This window comes from Sinohyriopsis cumingii, chromosome 11, assembly GCF_028554795.1.
Source record: "Sinohyriopsis cumingii isolate HCF-2022 chromosome 11, ASM2855479v2, whole genome shotgun sequence".
Classification (NCBI taxonomy): domain Eukaryota; kingdom Metazoa; phylum Mollusca; class Bivalvia; order Unionida; family Unionidae; genus Sinohyriopsis; species Sinohyriopsis cumingii.
The window spans coordinates 1,502,315-1,525,698 of record NC_142971.1 but is presented as its reverse complement, the minus strand read 5'-3'; the positions used below and the strand labels follow the sequence as shown (position 1 = coordinate 1,525,698).

Here is a 23,384-nt window from a genome sequence, read left to right as displayed (position 1 = left end):
AACACGGTAGAATTGAATCGAATTGTTTATTATAAATCGCTTATATACCTGTATGGGAATATATATTGCAGTTCTACTCGAAGGATTGCATATGAACACAGTTTCAAATGGGTTAATCTTAAATTACATTTTAGCTCTTTCTTTTATCAGCTTTGGTTTCGAGTCTTATCTATCACCCTTTTATGAAGCACAAGAAACCGTCACTCTTGGAAGTAATCAACGCCCAACATGATGCTCTCTCCTTATCACTGACCTCGATAACGTTAAGATGGTCTCCCTTGGACCTTAGATACGTTCGATGATAATCTATCAGTCTGTAGCAAAACGAGATGAAGAGGTCCCTATATCTTGATTAGGTGAACCATAAATCCCTAGCATCTTCGCTCTATAACTGGTAGTCAGCTACATACAGGTAATCACTGCTTCCAATCTGGAGGTTAGGCATACACAGTGAATTTCTTGCTGAAAATTTCCATGGTTGGATTTTTAGACTATATTCAAATATTCATACAGTTGACCAAGGAGTGAAATCTTAAGAAATATAACAATTTGTTAGATAAATAGATAAGCTGTATGTTACATTGAGTGTTCGTTGTTGGATAGTGCTTTAGGATTCAATCCATGGTCACAAATTAGAGCAGATAACTAGACAAAATGGAATATTGGAATACAAAGATAATGTCTAGAATACTAAACTAATTTGCTTATGCCATCGAAAATATTTCATTTCTTGTGGTAAGTAAATCGCTTGTACGTACGAAGACACACAATTATCGCGATGAATCTATCTCAACTGTCACCTAGGTTAAGCCGATCACCGAAAATGAAAGCAAAGTGGTTGGCAAACACATTAGCTTATCAATATGGTCACAGCAAACCTTCAACGAACGAGCTTATTGTCCTCTCCAGTGATCTGGACCAGTATCTTCAGGAAATCTTTTTCAGTTTAGACAGTCAAGGCAAGGGTAAGATATCTTCCCAAGATTTCAAAATACTTTGTGATATTCTTTACATGAGGGATGACAGCGTATTGTCAGGTCTGGCGGATGAGCTAGATTTTGCTGACTTCCATGACAAACTATGTGAGCATTTTGCTTGCTATGGTGATTTTACCGGATTTCTCGTCAACAGAAATTTCCGAGCTGTCAACACCAGCAGTGACAATTTGAAACGAGCTACCAAGTTTCAGAAGAAACTGGCTTTACAGCACACACATAGATGCATGCACGATACTGAGATTTTTAAAAACTGGGACAAATTAAGACTTTCTGGTTTTCGGCTCAGTGAAATAAAGGAACATATAGATGCTCTTCTTTTCGAGGTAGCTTACCATAAAGAGGAATCCCAAAGTTTGAAAGAAATAATTGAAGACTTGCGATCACTCCTACAATCCAGTGACGCTCAAAACCTGGCTTTGAAAGTGGCTGTGAAGAAAATGCAACAGTTGGTTGCTCAAGACGCGGACAAAACCTGCAAGTCGATCAAAAGACTATCACTGCCGGTAAATAATACGTCCTATAAACCTATGAAAGGCGAGGAGAGGTCCATACGTAAATTAGCGCGGGAGTTGACAGAGCTAAGGGCCTTAAGAGACAAAGAGGTAAATGAATTGATTCTATTTAATAGCCAGTTGCAGTATGACCTGACAGATATGTCGCGCGAGATATGCCGACTAGAAGACGAGAAAGGAAAGATACAAAAACACATGGAAGCTATTATCAACATGTATGCTCACTGTCGCCAGTTGTTTTCAGTGTGTGTCGAGAGTTTCCGTGAAGTGGAGCGTTCCCAAGAAGAAAGATCACAGGAACCTAAATTTGGAAATGTTGATGAAGAGACGAGGTAGTTTTAGTAATATTTTTTAACCAAAAATTTAAGCTTCAGCATTGTGGCAACATCGGCAGGTTAGCAATCAAATGTATTACAAATAAATCCATATTTTGATTTGTACTTTCGTACCTAAACAGCTTATCACGGAGAGAAAATGCACACAATGTCGGATGATACGCATGTTTATAAGCCATGAATTAACAGACAATTTACACAAAAGAAATAAGGTATAATGTTTAAGTTTTAGAATTTGTTTTTACTGTCTGAGAAATACTATAGATTTCGAAGTTTAGTTTGGTGCAAGTTCTATACTTTAGCCACACACTGGTTTGGTGGAAAATTATTGCTAATTAAAGCAATATTTGCATTTTATACATATTTTGAATACACAGTCGTAAATTATATAACAAAATTTTCGATTTTTAGAAGAGTTTGTATCTGAAGCTCTCGCAAAAAGTAACTGAAACAAGTTTTGATTTGACAGATTTATAAGAACATGGCATTATTTTGTATCAAATATTATAATGCAGAATTTGAAAATGTACTTTACTGTAAAGTTCGGACTCAATATGTTTCACTCAATTCCTTTTTGTCACAATATATTATCATACAAACCACACGAGGTATAAAAATATAAACCTGGATATTCTTTGTGAGTTAATTAATGCCTAATGTTTTTTACTATTTTTCACAAAGCAAAATAAAATTTCAAATTAATTTCCTCGCATAGCTCAAGCACAAGGCATGCAACTTTGGCATGGACTTGATGTGTGATTATTTTTTTATCGAAATGACTTGTTCCAATACTTGTATCCAAAATGCTATGCAAGCACATTAAACCGGAGCAAATACATGTAAAGCAAGGTCACTTCAGATCAGCAAAATCAACAAATGTGAAATTTGCCATGTAATCGACACCGTGCTTTAATCAATATTCACATGATTTTCCATTTTATTCGTCACACCTATTTCATTTGAAAGAATCTCTTCTTAACCCATATCAAAATTATTTTTTTGCGACGGATTTTAATTTGCACATGTAAACATGGTTGAATGGCTTAATTGTTACATTTAATTCTTATTTGCTTACATGATGTCTCTTGTATGGGTGGGTGTGGCTGGCGGAGGGATAAATTAAATTTTTTTTCTCCAGAAAACCTCTAGAATACTAAATTCTGATTCAAAGTCTGTTACCAATTGATGCCATTAAAACCCCAATGTTATTATACAAATTACTTCTGAGAAAATATACTGTTACCTGTAGTGTTCTTGTATCTGTCTTTGTTATGATTGATTTGGGGTGAGTTCAAATACAATATATATATATATATATATATATATATATATATATATATATATATATATATATATATATATATATATATATATATATATATATATATTAGAATTTTGTTATAGTATGAAAATTTTCCCTTGGTTGTTAGTCTCGATTACTATGATAAATAGGTGATATGGTAAATAAAATTTATTGCAGCAGTGATTTCCAAACGTTACGGAATGAGAAGGGTCTGGAGAGGGGAGAATCGGATGAGACGCTTTGCATAGAAGAAGAAACAACCGGTACTTTGCTATTTCACCTTCTAATTTTGGTAACTTAAAGTAAATGGATAGTAAATTTTGTTCAACAGGTTCTTGTTCAAATAAATGTCAACGAATCAGACTGTACAAACTTGTTTTTATTATTATTAAAAGGTCAGTTAAATTGGTGTGAGGGGAGTTGGGTTGGCGCATTTCTCTCGAATCACAGCCCATACTGACTGCCTATTCGTTGTCTAGTCCATTTACATAAATAATGACCAGACTCTCATTTTATCTTAAACACACACACACAGACACGCATATACACGCACACACGCACGCACGCACACACACACACACACGCATACACACGCACGCACGCACGCACACACACACAGTCACGCATATACACGCACGCACGCACACATACACACACACACACACACACACACACACAAACAAATAAAAACAAAACAACAAATAAATTAACGAACACGTAATGATTAGAGTTCTTCTAGCTATCCTAAAACAGTTTCTTTCCTTGTTTGTATCCGTCTTCTTATATAGTAAAAGAAATAGAAATAAAGTAGATGATGACTTGAGATAGCTTGTTTTATAGGAATAAAGTATGAATATGAATTTGAACATTTTTTGTGGAACTGAATACATTAGATGCTGGTGTGTGTTTGTGTGTGTGTGTGTGTGTGTGTGTGTGTGTGTGAGAGATTTGGATTTTTAACGTAGCTTTAACAATTTTCAGCCATATCGCTATTATGTCTGCAGTGTGGCAGTTTATAGTGATGTCTAGCACTGGGACATCATGCCGTAGACATGTAGCGTCGTGTTCCACCCAGTCGCATTATCCTGACACCAGGCCGACCAGTCCTCACACTAACCTCTTAATGCTGAGCGCCTAGCGAGGCAGATGTTAGTACCATTTTTGTAAGTCTTTGGTATGACTCCGCCAGGTCGAACCCGCATTAGATGCTGGAGAAAAAAAAACTTTCTTTTTAATACATCATTAAAATTCGACATACCGTTTTGCGAAATACTTTAAATGCAAATCTTTATGGCATTTTGTATTTTAGATACTCAGGCTTCATATATAATCGGGGCTTCCAAGGAGTTAGAACCACAAGACAAAGAAGAACCTGAACTAGAACTCTCCGCGGATACACTCGTCAGTAGCCTGCAGAGTGAAATTGATGACTTGAAAGGACTGTGTAAGCAGCAAAAACTGGCAAGTAAATTACGGGGTATTTTTCCTCAACTTTTTTTGCTTATGACAAAGAAAAGCTTGAAAAGTGTATACGTATATATCATAGGGTTTACCGCAAGGTTTAATTGTACGGCATGCCTTTTTCAGGTCCGAGCGATTAACTGGTATGCAGTACTAAGGTAACTTCGCTTGGTGTGAATAAATTGTTATAAATATCGGACTTTTCAACATATTGCCTGAAAATCGGCGTAAGGATATGATATTTGATGAAGAGAATGTCATATAGAACTCCTTTTTCCAAGCAAAAGTTTCTGTATAGTAGATTTTCGTCAATGAAAATGGCTTTGAAAGTAAATTCGCCCCCTCCCCTCCAATCACAATCCCAGACAAATGGCTATGTAGTAGATTAGTGGATTTTACTCTGGTGGAAACTTAAATTAAATTTTAGATCTCTACAGCGGAATATCCATAGATCCCAGAACAGTGAAGTACCATTACATCACAAAAAAATCAAGAACTAAATCCAACATTCGCTTTATATAGCCTGTAGCTATTTTCAGGAAATATCGAGATATTACTGTGCAGCTTAGCTACCTACACATACAATTAAAGCAGGTATCATACTATGTTTGAGTAATCATGTAGACAGGAACTTATTTTGCAAAATTCTTTTTTGACTTCCGTCCTTGATTCAAAAGTCTTGAGGACGGAATACAGAATATGGACGAGATTTATAGAAAATTTTCATAAAACCCAATGATATTTCTCCGACTTCCACTGTTTACCAAACAATAATTGGGGCAATGTCTGTTATAACCTTGATCTAAGGGTCATAACCTTGATCTAAGGATCTAACCTTGAGCTTATTAATTAGTGAGATACGCCATCGCAGTAAATATCACCAAAATCCATACGCAATTGTTCGAATCAACGCGCTCATAAGATATTTGCTTACATTGGGACCCCTCATGGACGGACAGGCATAGACACACTAGACAGACGGTCAACGTGTTTTTGCCTCAGTTGGATGGTCTTAAGGTCATTAGAGTGTAAGATATTTTAGAGAGGAATAATGACTACGAGGAAAATGTCGGGGAAAATTTAATTTATATATTTGGGAAAACTACTGCATGTTCAGTTTTTCTTGAATAATAATTCTAGTGACAAAATAACCGAGAGGAGTCAGCTGCTTCGCACGTTTAATAACGCAACCGTAAATACGGTTGCCGATAAAATAACTTTAAGAAATTCAAACTTGTTGGTACTAAATGTTAATTTCACACTGTAGACATATTTCTTTTTCGGTATAGCAAATATTGTCTTGTTTTACCACTCGCCACATTCCTGCACAGGTTTTGTTAATGTAGTTGCAGATTGTTAGCAATTAAGTGTAAGAGGAAGTACTCCAACCCAAAATCTAATATTTACGTGATGGTTAAAAATGCTGATTTTTATTTCCGTTCAATTCAACGCGTTCTACTCTAAATTAGTTAACCATTCACAATGAATAATTTAAATTAAAAAACTGTAATTATAATCTAGAACTTCCTTTATCCAAATTGCTCAGGGGGAGACACCCAATGGCAAAAAGTTCCAATAAACGGAAGTTCAGATAAATGAGTTTAAATTTAAACTCTACGTTCACTTGACATACATGTGATTCGATTTATCCAGGTATACGGGTAAATCAGGTTCTGTTAAAAAAGTTCTCCTTGTGTAAGACATATACGATGTTACACAAGTGCTGATTTCAAGTGAAATTTATGAAAAGAGGTGAATTATCTTATGCGAACTTTTTCGACCCAAAGATTGAACTTACTCTACTCTTGCATTAATTTCGTTTGAAACGAGAACAAATATTAGGTTCTGTTTATCACGGAAATACCGATTTCATTGACGAATCTGCAAAATATACCGTCTTTGAATAGATTTGAATGCTAGGTTATTAAGCCTTTACCTTGCAAAATTTCATGCCCTATTAGGTGTATACGTCTTGCATGTGGATATTTTGACCTATATAACACTGTGTAATGTCATAACTAAGGCAAAGATAAGCTGATAATTCGAATAAACAATATTCGGATAAACGATTTAAAATAATTATTCTTCTCAATGCGAGACGTAACTCATTTCTTTTCCTTCCTATTCTAATTGTATGCCCCTCTGGTCTACAAAAAATCACGCATATTACAATAAAATAAATCAAATTTCCAAAGTAAGTGTCTTTAAAACGCCTGTGCGACATCCCCTTTCCCCCAGCTAATCTTATATTGCAAAATAGGTTTATTAGCTTCCGTTGTCTATTTGTTTCATATCCAGACGATGGAATATGTATTCTAATTAGCTTGATTATTCTACATTTAGTTGCTTGATTGACAATATTTAATCATGGTTAGTTTAAAGCATCGGTACTTGAATGCATTTTCCAACATTTGTTAAATGATTTCTCAATGAAGTGAAGATCACCAAGCAGGATAATATCTGTTAGAGTTTTCTGCCACTCATTTGTGGCTATTTAAAATCTACACGTACCACTTTCAGTTACCTTGACTACTTATAACGAGAGGTTTGCACAACAAATATGAAGGCACGTGTCCAAGAAGTGATTGGTAATAATAAACCATTTTACTACTACGTGAATGTGCCACTTCGACTTCTAAGTTTGGTCTGACAAATGAACGGAAACTACTGAATGTGACAAATGTGACGGCTACAAAAGGGAGATAAAAATAGAAGAGATGGAGAAACCTGGAACAACGTTACAAATATGTCAATATTGTACATGTAAAAAAAAGAGTGATTGTGCAAATTCGATGACTACTTTTTAAATATGGGAAATAATAGATTATGAGCGATTTAAATGTAAGCATGGTACGAAAACAATTTATATCTGTTGACACACATTTCAAAACAAAAGTTTATGAAACTCAGAGAACACACAAAAAGGAAATTATAACAATGAACATATGAAACGCACAGATGAAGAAGCTAAAGAGAAATTACGTAAATAATAACAAGAGAAAGATAAATAGGAAAGCGAAAAATGATAGTGTGTTGTGTAGCTTTTTATGTAGTTGATGCATGAAATCTTTAAAAATTATATAACGGACTTCATTTAACAACATATTAAAGCATACAGTTGTTACGGCTGTACTGTCTTAAAGTAAGTAACAGAAAAGAGTAACAACCATCAACTTATTAAAATTCAACAAATAATTTATTTTCCTCGAAAACAAAGAGAAAATTTTAAAAGAATTTTAAGTATTGTGAATTAAATCCAAATAGTCCTAAAAGTTCTATCACTAGTCCAAAAGAATAGAGTGTTTCGAATGAATTCCAATGATGTTCCTAATGTATTTCTCTCTTGAATGTGCTGATGTACCAATAGCCTGGAATGTGCAGATGTGCTTAATATATTGACGTATCACGATGATATAATCCAGAATTTCTTTAAATGAATTCATAATAATCACAAAATATTGATTTAGTCCAAAAGTATCAATAAGGACTTTGTATTTCCAATGAATAATTTAAATAAACAATTTCTCTCCAATTATAACTGAGCACAGTTAAGGTAGAAAAGATAGGAATAATTAAATCACCTTAGATTCCCACCTAAACTATGTCGCATAGAATGAGGTTGTATCTAAAACTCAAACCCTCAGTAAACATGTTTTTCTATATATAAAACTTGACATTAGTCACGTAGACCCAAACTCCTACCCTCAATTATTGACAAAAGTCAATCAAACAATACAATTAAATATGCATAACACAGTTCATCTTATCCGTCCCCTGAAGCTGAGTTTAAAGCAACAGTTAACTACAGTTAACAGAGACTTTGCACAAATATTTAAAGAGCTGAAAACTTACTACACTGAAACAACCTCTTTACGTACAAGTCATTAAACTTTTTTGATGACTATGCTTTACGATTTGATAGTGATTAAAACCCGTACATGGTACAATATCACATTCTGGCAGTATCACTTAAGGGGGCGGTCTACAGATATTACATAAAGATGACGTTGTTTGCACCTGCACCATGCACATTGTAGAGAATGTTGACATACATCTACGTCATTTTCATGTACTGCGACTGAAATGTCTTTGGATATTATACTTAAGAATGTTTACATGATCTAAGCACACAGATAACCAAAATGGCTTTTCCCATGAGCTCGAAAATCAGCCTGAATTAGTCTAAAGTACAAATTTTTAGCAGCTATTAAAATAGGAAAACAGTCATTTCCAGACTAGATAACTATGTCACTGCTATACTACTGACCGTCTGGAAAGCACAAACAAATACTTCGCAAGGTCTTGCAGCCTTGACCACGAATGTCCTACCATTCCACCCCCATTTTCCCCAGAACCTGTTCCTCCTCGACTTTCTGTTAAACCTTTTACCATTTTGTTATAGACAACTGAAAATGGATATGATCATATCTAGATGTGGTAATAATCGTGTCATTTGTCGCACCTTTCTTTTGAAATAATTATTTTGACTCTTTTCCTGTTATTTCTTTAACTTGTTAATATATCTTTGAACGTTGTCTCTAAACGTAAGCTAAAATTCTGACATACGTTTGAGCATCTCTGCTCCTTTAATTTCTACAATTTACAACTCTCCGTTTAATTTCTCTTTGGTGGTGCATCGATTTCTTCGCTGATATCTCGCTGTATGCCTCCATATGTCATACATTTCAACGTCTGGTTTAAAATGTTTCATTTTCAAATTTGACAACTTCTACAACATTTGCAAGAACTGCTAATTGTGTTGCATCTTGCTGAGTAAATGATGTGGATTTATTCCCAGACTTGCTAGTCTTCTTGGGGTATCAATTCTCGTGGACTTCGAGGCTGCTATAAAGAACAAATTTAAAGACACACGGAACAAAGATTCTTTTGCGGAAACAGTATGACGTCTTCCGAGTCAACGAATTAACGTACCTGCAAAACAGTCATTTTCCCTTAAACTGCGAAATTTATGCCCATACAAATCAGTTGCTAGTAATCTACGCTCTGCAGGCGGAAGATCTTCATTTTTAATTTTTCTTTGACAATCATCATTGAAACTTGCTTGTTCGATGTGTTAGTTGTTTGCATCTCTGTTTGCTCAGAAAGTGTTATTGGTTGTATTTTTACAAACAATCTGTTTTCAGTGCTGTTGCGAGATTTGCCTAGAGGTTTTGTTTTCATTTGGTGGTATGCATTTATTACCGTTCTTTTCCAACCTAAAGACTTAAGCAACTTTTCGGAAGCCTCTTTTCGTTCCGATTGAGTTTGGCGCTTTCTATTATTTCACTAAACTAAAGACAAAACCCCCAATAGATAAATTATTAGGAGTGAAATTATCTTCAGGATTCCTTTACTTGTAGATTTTTTCTCTGTAAACAGGGCGTCCTGTTGTTCGATGAATTCGTCTACACTACCTTTTGTTTTTTTAACGCTTTTGAAATTAATTTTGATAAAAACAACTCGAGAAAGATTTAGATTTCACGGCAGATACAAAAAGCTGTAGTTATATTCCCCTGCAACTCAGGCATACAAACAAATGTTGAAATTAAGTATAAGTAACATACAAAGAGTTAACTGGTCAAACTTTAAATGATAATGATTTAAAAACAAATGAACGAAAAACCAGTCAAGAAAACTAATGGTACATTGGCTAATGTTGACATTCTGGTAGTAATATCTCTGATGAGCAAATTTCCACCAACTGATGATTGAAATAAATTACAGAAAAAAATGGAAATTACAGATATCAAATGGTATTCGACACTTTAATTGTTTCCATCATTCGTGTTTTGGATTGCATCTGTCGGCAATGAGTACAAGCTGGATTACAATGAAACACGCCACTTTTAAAATGTAAACTGAAAAAAAAACAATAAATCACATAAATAAAATGCTAAATAAATGTGTGCTGGTTTGTAATCGATGCATTCGTACTTTTGACTAGTCTTAAGAACTATGTTATAACAGGAATGTCTGTCTTTGACGTCGGAAAGACTTTGCGGTTAAAGAGAGAAGCGATTAAACAGACTAGTGTATCGTATCCAGAATGTGATCAATGATGAAAATGGCAGTTCTAAAAGTTTTCAACTTTTATAGTCTTCTATCTCTTTACGATAGAATTCTGGAATATTTTTTAAAACAAATGTTTCTATTATCACTGGGTGTTATATAAAGTGTGTTCATCCGGTTGAAACATTTTCTCTTTCGTTCAGAATTATAATTGTCTGCAATTATTATCTTTACCTATCTTGAAACCTAACATTTGATCAGCACTACATGCCCCTGATTGTAGGGATACCCCTTTAAACGACATGCAAATATAGAAAGACACATTCTTTAAAACTTAGTTTAGTGGCTATTAAAAGGCAGGAATAGCTGCGTATGGCAAATACAAAATTCGTCTCATGGAAGGTAAACTACCATACGGTAATAACCAGATTAAGCCAACATGTTATTGAATTGCAAACACTCTGCATAGTCCTAAAACATTAATATAAAATGTGGCAACACCTTAGTTAGTGCCGAATGTTATAATTGTGTCATTGTTTCGTATCACTTGATATATTGGTTGAAGCTGATGCGAATAATGCAGGGGTAAATAATTTAGGGAGAAGGCTTGTTAAAGGTTGTCAGTGATTACATTTTCAAATTGAATATTTTCAACATAGTCATCACATAAGGATATTTGTGGTTACCAGCATCTTATAGAACAAACCGAACAGACACACTGAGAAAGTTTCGATTTTGAGCTGATAATGCAGACAAAACGCTGAAGAAGCTATACAGTTTCCAGTTTAAGGAAAGAATTATAGAATACCACTTGGCTTCCTAATGCTGTCAGATGATAATCTATTATGCCCGTATTGTTCTTCCTTGGTACTTCAAATTTAAAATCATACTTGCTTCTGAAATTAAAAACGTTTGTAACCTGGATTGTAGGAAACTTGTATGATAAGACTACTTCAGATCCAGTAGCTCTGTCTATTAAGAACAAGACTGAAAATGAATTTTTTATTCTACGATTACATCACTAGAGAGGGAATTATTGATGTGGCAACCAATACGACCTTTAACAAATATTATACTTGATACGTCACCAATGTGTTGAAATAGAGTTTAGATACTGCTTAAAGAAAGAGAAATTGACCCAGAAATTATTGTGGTTATCTTTTCTTCAACCCAAGGATAGAAGAGACAAAGATTACTATGGGACGATTACGTAAAGTTTTTTTTTTTAAATCTCAAGAGTATAAAATAAGTCTTCTGTTTGAGACAAATGTTTAAAATACAACAAAATATTTATTCCGTAAACTTGAATAAACGTAAAGAAATCAGTAATTCAAGTGTTGACAATTCACACACAGATGGCCACTGTATCTGGATCGATTTGAGACATGCGCACACTAACAAATTGCATGGTCAACGTCATAACCTTTAACAAGGATTCGATCTACAGATACACATAAAACCTAACTTAAATGTACGCTAAATATAAATTAATTTTGTTTCATATGCACAGGTAAATACTCAGGATAACCGAGTCCAATGTATCCTGTTTAAAGAATGCCTATTAAAATAAAAAAGTGAGATTTTGGGTAGTGATATATTTGGCAAGTGTGACATATGCAAAATGACTGGTGAATTTGCGACGGAATGTCTATCATCGTTTGTGATATGTGCTTTAAAAATAATTACAAAATATTAACGAAGTCGAACGTTAAAAGAAAGTTTAGAAACATCATAAGTCAACAGTAAATTTTTTTCATCCGAGAAATGTAATGAACCCCTCTTTTATTCAAACAATGCTTGAGGAATATCAGGAAGACATTACAGATGCAACTAAAATGTATTACATAACATAATCCGACGTGAAAATGGAGTTCATTTTTAACATGCTAAAAAGATAATATGGCAACAAGGACTACAGATTAATACGCCATATACCAGAGACGTTAAAGGGCAGTGAAATAAACTGCAAAAAACTGATCTGGTTGTCAGTGTATTTAAGGTATCGGTCATTTTCGTTAAAATCAGAAACGGAAATCAAACCATAAAATGACTATATTTTTTAAGGCTTGATTTCAGTCCATTAATTATACTCTCAGATGCAAATAACCGTGATAAATTAGACAACAAACAATTAAGAATGAGGTGATTTCTACAAATGTATTCTGATAAATATACAAAAACTCTTAATTTTCTGTTTTTTCTTCTTCAAAATGTTGTTTATGTCTTTAAAAATTGTTTTATTAGTTACACTTAGTTGGACTTAGATGTTGAATCATATTTCGAAAACCCGCTCATCGGAGTGACCAAGGATATAGAATCGTATATGACAGGGTTTGCTTGTCTCGTGATACTTTCTTCACAGCATATGTTGAGACAATCTCATTTTTAACTATCGTAGGCATTATGTAATTGACTAACAATAATTGACTGATAGCTTACAACTAAACAATCGCCAAGCTCACTAACTTGTACGTGCAATACTGGTAAACGCAAGTGATCCTCCCTCTTACTCTACACACACACACACAAACACACACACACTGACACACACACACACAGACACACACACACACACACACACACAACCCAGTGGCGGATCCAAAACGTTGTATTTATTCTTTTTGGGAGGGGAAGGATATAAACAAATAGTCGAGGGGCCTGTTTGATGGAAACCCTGGCGGGCCTAGGGGCGATACCCCCAGAAGCTCCTTCTTCGTAAGCGTAACCAGAACATCATTTTAACCAACATCTTTTAAGGGGCTCCTTACTCTTTGAAAAATCCGTGTTGTCTTTCGGTCATCCCTTTCGGTGGGGGTTAACGGGAGGGCTGCTGTCGGAATAATTGATAAATTAAATGTTGATTTAACAAACTGCATAAATATTGTATCTAGGTCCAGATTTCTCCGTCAAAATGGTATTAGTTTAATAATAATAATAATAATAATAATAATAATAGCAACAGTAACAGCAACAACAACAATAACATGACATGACTTTGGGTGATGAATGCAGGTTACCATTCTCGTTTTAGCTACACAATCAATTCGCATAATGATATTTTCGATGCTGTATACTGTAATGAAATACTCTTGCCTGTCTAACGCATACAAGCCACTTCCGCACTATACACCAGACTCCTACTATACGATACGTTATCTTGGCTTATCTTTGAGTCAGTATCAGAGGAAAACAATATCGTTTTCTTGGCTAACATTTCTCAGTGCCAAAATAGAAATGATGATGGTTGTTCAAGGTCGCGCACCGCCTTTTTCTTGCATGAAATACGACTCTGGTATTAACTGATAATTAATCAAATATATCATCTCTATCATTTTCAGGTGACAACGGGGTTATTTATAGATTCAAGACAAATCATAATATAGTGTATGCTCATTTGTGTCTCTGTTAACCTTACATTATCAAAATCTTACAGTATTTTACGATACTGAACACTTTAGTATTGCACCCACGTGCATAACACGTGTGCCTAAAAATACTATAGTGTCTTAGGAACTACATTTTAGACAAAAGAACATGTACGCTCATGTAGTAGACACTTTAGGCTTTTGTTGATTAGATTTGTTTGTGAATGAACTAAACAAGCTCTTTCGTCCATTTGAAAGTATATAATGTTATCGATATGAACGTGTTCACTGAGTCAGAAACGAAACTTTCAGACAAGCACACGAATGAAGGTCAACAACAAACGCGATAGACGGAGTCATTGAAAATATCGTTCTGATCATTGAAACAATTATTTAGGATAAATATTCATATCGTTTCGCAAATAAAATAGTTCAGACTGTGACCAGTGCTTTCTTGAACCTAAAAATATACAGCATAGAAAATCATATTGAATCCAAGGGCTATCGCATATCTATCAGAGACGTACTATATTACAAGTTTGTCAAAATACTAGATTCGAGACAAAATGCAACTGAAGGTTTTGGTCGGAAACTAAGAGTCTCCAAGCCAATAAGCCAAGACGACGAAATAGTATTATTTCCGCTTGCTAAATGGAGTGTCACACAACAGTTGCTTTTTAATTTTCTCCTTGTAACTATTTTGATATAATGTTAAACTAGAGTGAAGGCACACATTATATGATACAGGTCATAGCTGGGGTCCCTCCAACAGCAACACGCAAGTGACAGGGAATAAACATGCGTCTTTTTAGCTGGCAATAAGATTGATAATAAATATACTTACATTTATGCATCAATATTTTCCCCTCAAAATGTACTTTCTAAATTAGTTCTGCAAATCCGAATGACATATCCTGTAAAACCTGATACACACCGAAACTGTACTGGAATTTCGAGTACACTTCCAGCCGACATCACATTCTCCTTATTGCACTGATTTGACCCAATAATCTAGTCTATCATAATCCGAAAAGCAGAATTTAGTTGTATCCACACAAAAACAAAATCCACACGCTTAACAGACCAAATAGAAAAGTTACTGCAATTCACATTCATTCATAATATGACTCTAACGTTCAATTTTAAGTAGACCAAAATGACCATTCTTTCTGAAACTACTTTCGAGCGCTCGACGAAGTTCAAAGGTCGCTTGTCGGTGCTATGTGCGCATTAGTATTGTTATCGTGTATTGATGGATCTACTGTTGTGAATTTATTTTGAAATACAGCTTAAATTCAATTACTTTTTTCTTGTAATGTATTCCTTTATTATCAAGCCTTAGGTAGGAAAACAAAACGAGTATATAATAAAACGGTTACTGCATTTGTGTGTGAAAATATGAATACTTTTTTTTTTCGGACTAATACTTCACTGATAAAAAAGTAGTGTATTATTACCCAGAAACAACTCGTTCATATTTTCCATACAAATGCAGTAACCTATAAATATAACATTGCATCAAACGTCATGACGTGAGGCACTTGTGGTGGTCTTTCAAACATAATGTCGTGTTACACGATGCGCCACTATTCTGATTTGCAGTTTGTTTATACTTTATTACAAGAACATATTGTTAACCAGCGTAAAAAAACAACAACAGACAAACAAACAAAAAACCAAACAAAAGTTATAGAAAAGCTGCTAGGAAAAGTTTGTGTTCTTTAATATGCACATCAATAAAACTTAAACGTACACATTCAAAAGAACTGCGTTGTTTTGTTTGCAATTATAATATAAAACTTCAACACACACGTCTGACTCAAATCTGGTTTATTACATGGACGGAACAATAATAGCAGAAACAAAGCAGGAAAAACACCACCCACTTACATCGTATGATATCTTGTGTACTGACATCACGCGAGGTCAAATAGATTCGTTTCAATACGACAGGGTTCCAACATAGATTGTAAGAATTCAGTCATTTTGCAAATCAAAACATAAACAATATTTCGGAAAAGTGTGTCATAATCCGTTAAGATTTTATAGGGTTCCCATACGTCCTCTTTTTCCCGGACATCAGATCCTTATTGGTCCTTAAATCTCTATACAGATTCTGATACAAATACACCCACCCTCCGGAGTGTCCTCTTGTTTGACAGTTCAAATATGGTAACCCTTGTCTTCATATAGATTGGACCCCGACCAGTCTGTAAATATCGCTTTATTGAAAAATTGTTTTCAAATCATATTCAAATTTTGATCAATTTAAACTGACCCCGTTTAACTCGGTCATTTTATTCACATTCATTTCAATATTCAAGTGTGATTTTGTGCTACACTTACATTCACGACAAACTAATAAATAATGAAATGAATCCGTTCTGACTTCCGATTAGGAAAAACGAAAACAGATAAAGCACATAGTGGCGATGGCAGGCCGGTAGCTTTGGGCCGTTGATTGTCTATAAATAAAGATAACACTAGACAAAAAGGCGACTTGTGTATTTTTCAGTTGGTGCCGTGGATAGAAAGGCCGTAACAAACCACCGACATAACCGGCGAATAACCCTTCGGATGGCGACATTGGGGACGTCATGCACTCAAGACACATAGGAGTCTTTATCCGCGATATAATACACCAAGAACACATGTTACTGAGATCTAGTTGAAATAAGTGAAAACTAGAAGAATATTTTGTAGTAAAAGTTAGTACATCATACATTTTGAACCGTATGTGTAGGAATATAAATAATGTTGGAAGCACATAAATAGGAATATAAATAGGGTTGAAAGCATCTAAATAGAGTGAATTTTTGATATCTGAAATCCACAATATAACCTCTTCGCGACATGAAGTCACAATTCACATTTTGTCATGTCTGGCACATCGCCATATTTCGCTAGACTCCGTCAAATGACATGCGCTCATCATCCACTATAATACTCCATCTGCATTTGCCGGAAGAAAATAGTGCCATCCGGTTTATCAAACTGAAAGAAATCTCCGGGTTATATGAAATATGATAAATAGTTTGCTTAATCACATCCGATTTGTCCTTGTTTTCACAGAAAGACCCTAGCTGTTTGGAATGCATTCTGCAATGCCATATCGGCACAGTTAAAGTTAGGACAGGGAACCAGTGTAACGTAGATAAACAAAACTACATATGTGTTTTGTTCCGAGTGGGCGGAAAAAATGTTTGATACTCCTACCCTGTATTAAACGAGTTTTTTTCCCTGACTCGGAACAAAACACTTAATGTGGTTTTGTATTTATTGCATCACCCCTTTTATTTACACATACTTTTAAATGGTTTTGAATGCATACTTTAAGAAAAAAGAATTAATCATTTTGGCGTGTTATGAAAGATATTGTAAAACTCTCAAGTACATTATCGGGGCTTTTCCTAAACATATGCTGTACAGCTGGGTCATCGGTTTGTCGTCATTGCAGACATGTGTTTACTCTTTCGCTTTGAAGTTTTACAAATGTTGTGTGGGACTTATGAATGGGTTTAATCTGCAACCACAGGCAAGTGATTTGTTTCTAGCTTTTCAAATGAAACTTAGGTTTTGGACTAGTAAGTGACCCTTCTTCTTACACCCTACTTAATTAATAGACACTCTACTTCCAAGCAAATCTCTGGGCAAATTTTATAGACTAACATGAATTAAATAAATACAGTTTTATACAGAAAGAGCATACGTCCTCCTTTTTCCCGGATATGTCTTCCATTTTGGTCCTTAAATCTTTATGCAGATAATGATACAGATACACCAACTCTCCGATGTGTTCTCTTGTTTGTTAGTTCAAATATGGTAACCCTAGTTTTCATATAGACTGGACCCATACCCGCCTGTAACTATCGCCTTTTCATTTAGATATATTTGAACAAGAAAATCCTTTAAAAAATTCAATATTGTTCTGTTTTCTTCTCTTTGTTTTCTACTTGAACAGTCGCAATAATTTGAAATATTAACACATCTTTGGCTTCATGTGCCCCAGTAATGAAAAGTCTCAACACCATTTTTACAATATGTAATTCTTCGAAATATTGTCCACTTCAACTAAATCTATTTTTTAGGCACATTAACTGCCTGTCGCTACTTACGGTATTAGCCCATTATAGCCACCGGCAAAAGCGTCCATTTTCACCTAATATGACTGTATATTGAATATTTCAAGTAATAAAAGTAGTTCCAGGCTGGGTTTGCGATATGAAAAGTTTAGGTGACGCGATACGGAATCATGGATTGAACATCTGTATCGCACGCAAGATCAATCATGCAAGATTAAATGGGTATGTAATAAATAGACAAAATTACCGAAACGTGACGTTATAGTGGGTAGAAAGTGCATTTGTCTTGATGCAGACGACATTTTAAATATTTCTGAATCGAATATGTGTAATGTTAAAAAGTGTAACCTGTCACGTGACTGACGATTATGTAGTGAATAATGCTTTGTTATTAATCTAAGTAGAATACTTACAAACAATTATGTATTTTACAGAAATTAAAACCCTAACAGATAGCAAAGCTGGCATTTTTTATTACTGGGACTGCCCATTTATCCATCCTCCGAACTTGTTTGATTCGTAAGAGATTTCGAGCATGATCCCTTTGTTAGACATGCGCTCTCTACAGTCTGCTGCAAGTTATGTAATCGATATGGCATTATCTTTGTTGCAAGTATGCTTACTCAGCTCGTGCGACGTCTTTGACACGTGATTCGTTTTGGCATGCACGTTTTCCTATCACGCGAAAGTCAATTCTACGGCGTTGCGTGAAATAGTTATTGATAATTCCAAAGAATATATCTTTGTTCAAAACCAGCACAAATGTTTGATGTTTGAGTTTTGACTCTTTGGTCATAAACTAAGTAACAGAAAGAAGCGAAACCAACAAGTTTTGTAAAACTTAACAGAGAATTTTATTATCAAAGTTATAAATGAAAAAGTGAGAGGAACTTACAGTATTATGAAGTGAAAACATTAATCCTGATACGGTACTATGAAAGTCCTAAAGAATGAAAAGTTCTGTATAAGTAACAAAACCGCAAATGCACTGTTCCGCCAAGAATCGTGTCCAGAACACCTTGGAATAATTCGCAACAGTTCCGAAGTAATATTATAGTCCAAATAATGAGCACTTTCTACTTCCACTGAACTTCCAAACAAATATATTTATGTCAAATAATATCAAAGTACAATATAAAGCACGTTTGCAGACTTACAACAGGAGCACGAGAAATGAGGATGACTCCAGAATCGGAATGAATCTGATTATTCAGTTCTTTCCTTATATACATCTTATACTGCGACTAAATTTCACAATATACCCCACGTGACATATCTTTCTACTCATTTCGCCTCGAATTTACCTATTTGTGGCCAAGCACAACCAGCAGGAAGTTACTGAATTCTTCGAGAAAGGTAGAGACCCCGTCAGCAAATGAGAAATCAATCCAAAGGTGCCATTAAGTCTTATTAATAAGATTATTATTATTATTAATTGTCAACACATACGTAAACATTAATTTATAGATCTTATGTAATTTTCGATCTTAACAGACTCAGGTCACGTAGGCAAAATCTAACTAAAGATATTTTATAGCTTTTGTACATCATATATCACTTAAGAATCTTGCACTGTGGAGAGAACGTGGCATAATTTGCCAGATTTTGATAGTTGATAATAAATTATGTAATTTTGTTTTCATTTAGGAAGCCGAACGTCAAGAGAAAGACCTCGAGATTTGCAGACGACATCTTCAAACCACTAATTTCCAGGTAGAGGCACTGGAGACGGAGTGCAGCCGACTGCTATCAATGGAGGACCAGTTGGTCTCCGTGTTTATGATGCTGCAGAAGGGAAGGATGCAGGTGTGTTTACATCTTTCTTATTCTAGGTCCAACATGTATACACGATATTATGGATGTGACGTATGCATGAACACATATAACAGGTTTTTTTTTAATAGCACGCGCACATTGTCATATTAAGACATCAAGATGTAGAACAACACGTGTTCAGGACAATAGAACGTACTCAAACATCAATTCAAGAAACTGTTATGCGGTTTCTTAAATTGTTACGTATATTTAGTTTATATTATTTGTTGGCATATCTTAATGATTTATGTGTTATACATATGTGTATTTTGTACTTGACCTTAGTTTTTTTCTTCTAAAAATGTTGTTTACTTGAGAAATTTCTCCTTCTTGCCTTAACATCTGAAGCAGAATAATTCTTATTGTTGTGTTCAGTTTTTCGTCTGGGTGGATTTATTTACTCCAATTATTATTCACTTGGAATTACAAAGTGCTCAATAGTATTCTTGGACAGAAACTTTACTTTGGAATTACATTGAATTCATATAAGAAAATTTTTGGATTATATTATTGTGATACATCAGCAGACTGTTAGTACATTATCTCACTCTATTCCATTGGTACATTAGTACATTCGAGACTACAGGTATATTTGGACTTGTGATATAACGTTTAGGACTATTTGGGATTTACTTCACAATACTGTAAGTTGTTTTTAAATTTTCACGTTGTATTCTAGTGAAATAAATTATATGTTGAATTTTACAAAACTTGATGGTCATCGCTTTTACTGCTACTTAGTTTAAGACCATAGAGTAGTAACAAAATAAAGCTCTCACGTGTAAATCGTTTGCTCTGCAAAGCTAGCTAGAATTTTTTTTATTTTTCATAAATTCCGCCAAATATACCCTAAGTTAATGACATCGGAATAGCGTAAATTCAATAAATTTACCTGAAGATATTTGTAATTTTTACTAGTGCTGTTAGTGTTAGATGAGTTTTTATTTTGAATGAACATTGCATTTGTCGTTATATTTGATTGGATGTATTTCAATGATTTAAAAGACTGAAAAAGTTCAATGGTATTTGTACAGTCGTTCTGACACCGCTCCGGTGGCCTAGTGGTTAGAGCGTCAGTCTCGGATGCGGGAGGTCATGGGTTCGATCCCCGACCGAGTCATACCAAAGACTTCCAAAAATGGTACTAACATCTGCCTCGCTTGGCGCCCAGCATTAAAAGGTTAGTGTTAGGACTGGTCGGCCTGGTGTCAGGATAATGTGACTGGGTGGGACATGATGCTTCATGTCTGCAGCATGATGCCCCAGTGCTAGACATCACTATAAAATGTCACACTGCAGACATCGTAGCGATATGACTGAAAGATTGTTAAAACTTCGTTAAAAATCATACACACATACACAGTCGTTCTGAAATATAGTTGAATTGATCACTGATATTATTTTGAATGTTTTGTTCCACGTAGAGCACATTTTTATTAAATAATGAAAAAGTTGGCTACTTTCCTAAAAAGAAATTATGGAATTGTCTTTTTTATTGTCCAGCCATCAAGGCTCTTGGCTGTTTTTCAGATCTATTAATTAAGTGTACAGGCTGTATCGTTAACGACACCGCGTTATAATATTACTATTTTTTATTTGCAGTGTCTAAGCCGGAAAACATTGGGCCAACTCATTTTAGATGTGATTGACTCCAGTTTCAGTGACGATGGACAAGGTAATGCCACAAGTAAAAAATGTAGTTGGTGAATATATGTACTAATAAAACTATTGATAAACAGATTGCTAGGAATTATATAAGCGTACATGATATCGTCCAGCCCACGCACCCACTCTACCCCACCCCTTTTTGATCTAAACCTGCTGCCCTCAAAAACAATTAAACTACACATCCCGCTTCCTCCCAAAAACTATAGATTAGTCTGACATCTTTAGCCCATTTGACGCAATTTGCTGCCTCCAAACAAACCTCAAATGAATTATGTTTGCACTGCAAAAACACATTGCAAATAAAGGTCAATGTGTAAACCTTGCACAACACAGCGGCCAATCGAGGTTGTTATCCATGGAAAATTTTGTTATTAATACAACCTTATTTATGGTGATTTCAGATCGTCCGACTTTTTTACTTTTGGCACATTTAGAATCCAATCACTAATGCTTATAAAATTTCTTGTATGATAAAAAGTTCGAAAATGTATAATTGATGTTTACCCCTAAATACAAACAATTATTATCTCACTCGTGTATATCATGTAATGAATCACCTTTATCCCAACATTGTCAGTTAGATAAACATTCGTAGAGTTGAATATTTAAAAGCTCTCTTATCTTTCCTGTATTTTCATAATCTTATGGAGCTCTGTACAGAAATTTCTAAATTGTTGGTGAGGAACGGTCAAAGAAGCTAACATGACAATACACATCACACATTTTTGTCAAGCAAAGACAACTTTGTACTTTTCTTTGATACTGTTTGGCAATAAACACAAATTTCAAGGGTTTATTTTAATTTCAGATATGACTGCTGACCAGTTTCTGAGATGCCTGCAACAAGCACTCACAGATTGTCCTTTGCTCGCGTTTGGTTGACACGAGCCTCTTATGCAGTTTCCATTTGTACATGAATCTCAACTACGTACACAACAATTATAACGGCAGTATATAAACTATTAAAATGTATGGGAGTTTTAATTGTCATTTTAGAAAAGACACAAGTACTTGATTTACAAACGGTAGGACTTGAATTGTAATCACTTATGTCCCGTTACCACGGTAACAAAATGTTGGTCTCATTCGTATTTATTTTTAAAATAGTTGATTTACTTCCAATATCAGAAACTGAATTAGCGTTGCAACAATGCAAGTATTAAAAGTATGTTAATGTCCGACATTGAGCGGAAAAAGATGTAGTTGTAATAGATCATAGTTCTCGAAGAAATATTGGAGAAAAGCGCATTCGAGAAAATGTGCTATTTCATTTTAATTTCCTCTAGCTGTATGCATATATATATATATATATATATATATATATATATATATATATATATATATATATATAAACAGTTCATTCACTGTTCTAAAGTTTTAGATTTGCACCTTCATGCACAACGAAATATCTCTTGTTTCGAGAGTTATAAATAAAAGTTAAGACAATTATTGTACACATTAAGCATGTATGAAGCTTCTGTCGTAATTCATAAAGTTGTAAATTGTTAAAATAGAAATCCGTTTTCATTAGCTAACAGCTGGAGGAGAAAATGTAGATCAACGCATATGAAAAACGTCTCGTGTAATAAATCTTCTTCCACTTGTTGATCATAAATGTCAGACTATTTACTATCGTAAATTAAAACACTTGTCTTTCTGTGTAACACGGTTGACAAACAAGGGGTCGCGGGTTACACTTTTCTAAAAAATACGTTTTTGTATTTTTATGTTCAATTTTCTATTTAACTCGTTCATCCCAATTTTTAAAAAAAATATATACTTTATTTTTGTTTTCTTTATCACTCCCGTTCTAGGACTGGCAGTCTATCTATCTAT

At 34.6% G+C, this 23,384-nt stretch overlaps 1 protein-coding gene across 1 annotated transcript; it reads left to right on the top strand.

Moving 5' to 3' along the window:
- The first annotated feature begins 414 nt into the window (after positions 1–414).
- Positions 415–22,520, top strand: LOC149787510 (EF-hand and coiled-coil domain-containing protein 1-like). The gene is made up of 6 exons (XM_089973629.1): positions 415–1,842; positions 3,326–3,411; positions 4,458–4,609; positions 19,713–19,871; positions 21,483–21,555; positions 22,357–22,520. The coding sequence occupies exons 1-6, from the start codon at positions 779–781 to the stop codon at positions 22,428–22,430; spliced, it is 1,608 nt and encodes a 535-aa protein (XP_089829755.1). The 5' UTR covers positions 415–778; the 3' UTR covers positions 22,431–22,520.
- Positions 22,521–23,384: the final 864 nt, after the last annotated feature.

Excerpts from the sequence above, each read along its gene's own strand:
- LOC149787510 (XM_089973629.1), top strand. The coding sequence starts at position 779 with ATGAATCTATCTCAACTGTCACCTAGGTTAAGCCGATCACCGAAAATG. Across the intron at positions 1,843-3,325 it reads AATGTTGATGAAGAGACGAG|CAGTGATTTCCAAACGTTAC; the intron begins GTAGTTTTAGTA and ends AATTTATTGCAG. Across the intron at positions 4,610-19,712 it reads TGTGTAAGCAGCAAAAACTG|GAAGCCGAACGTCAAGAGAA; the intron begins GCAAGTAAATTA and ends GTTTTCATTTAG.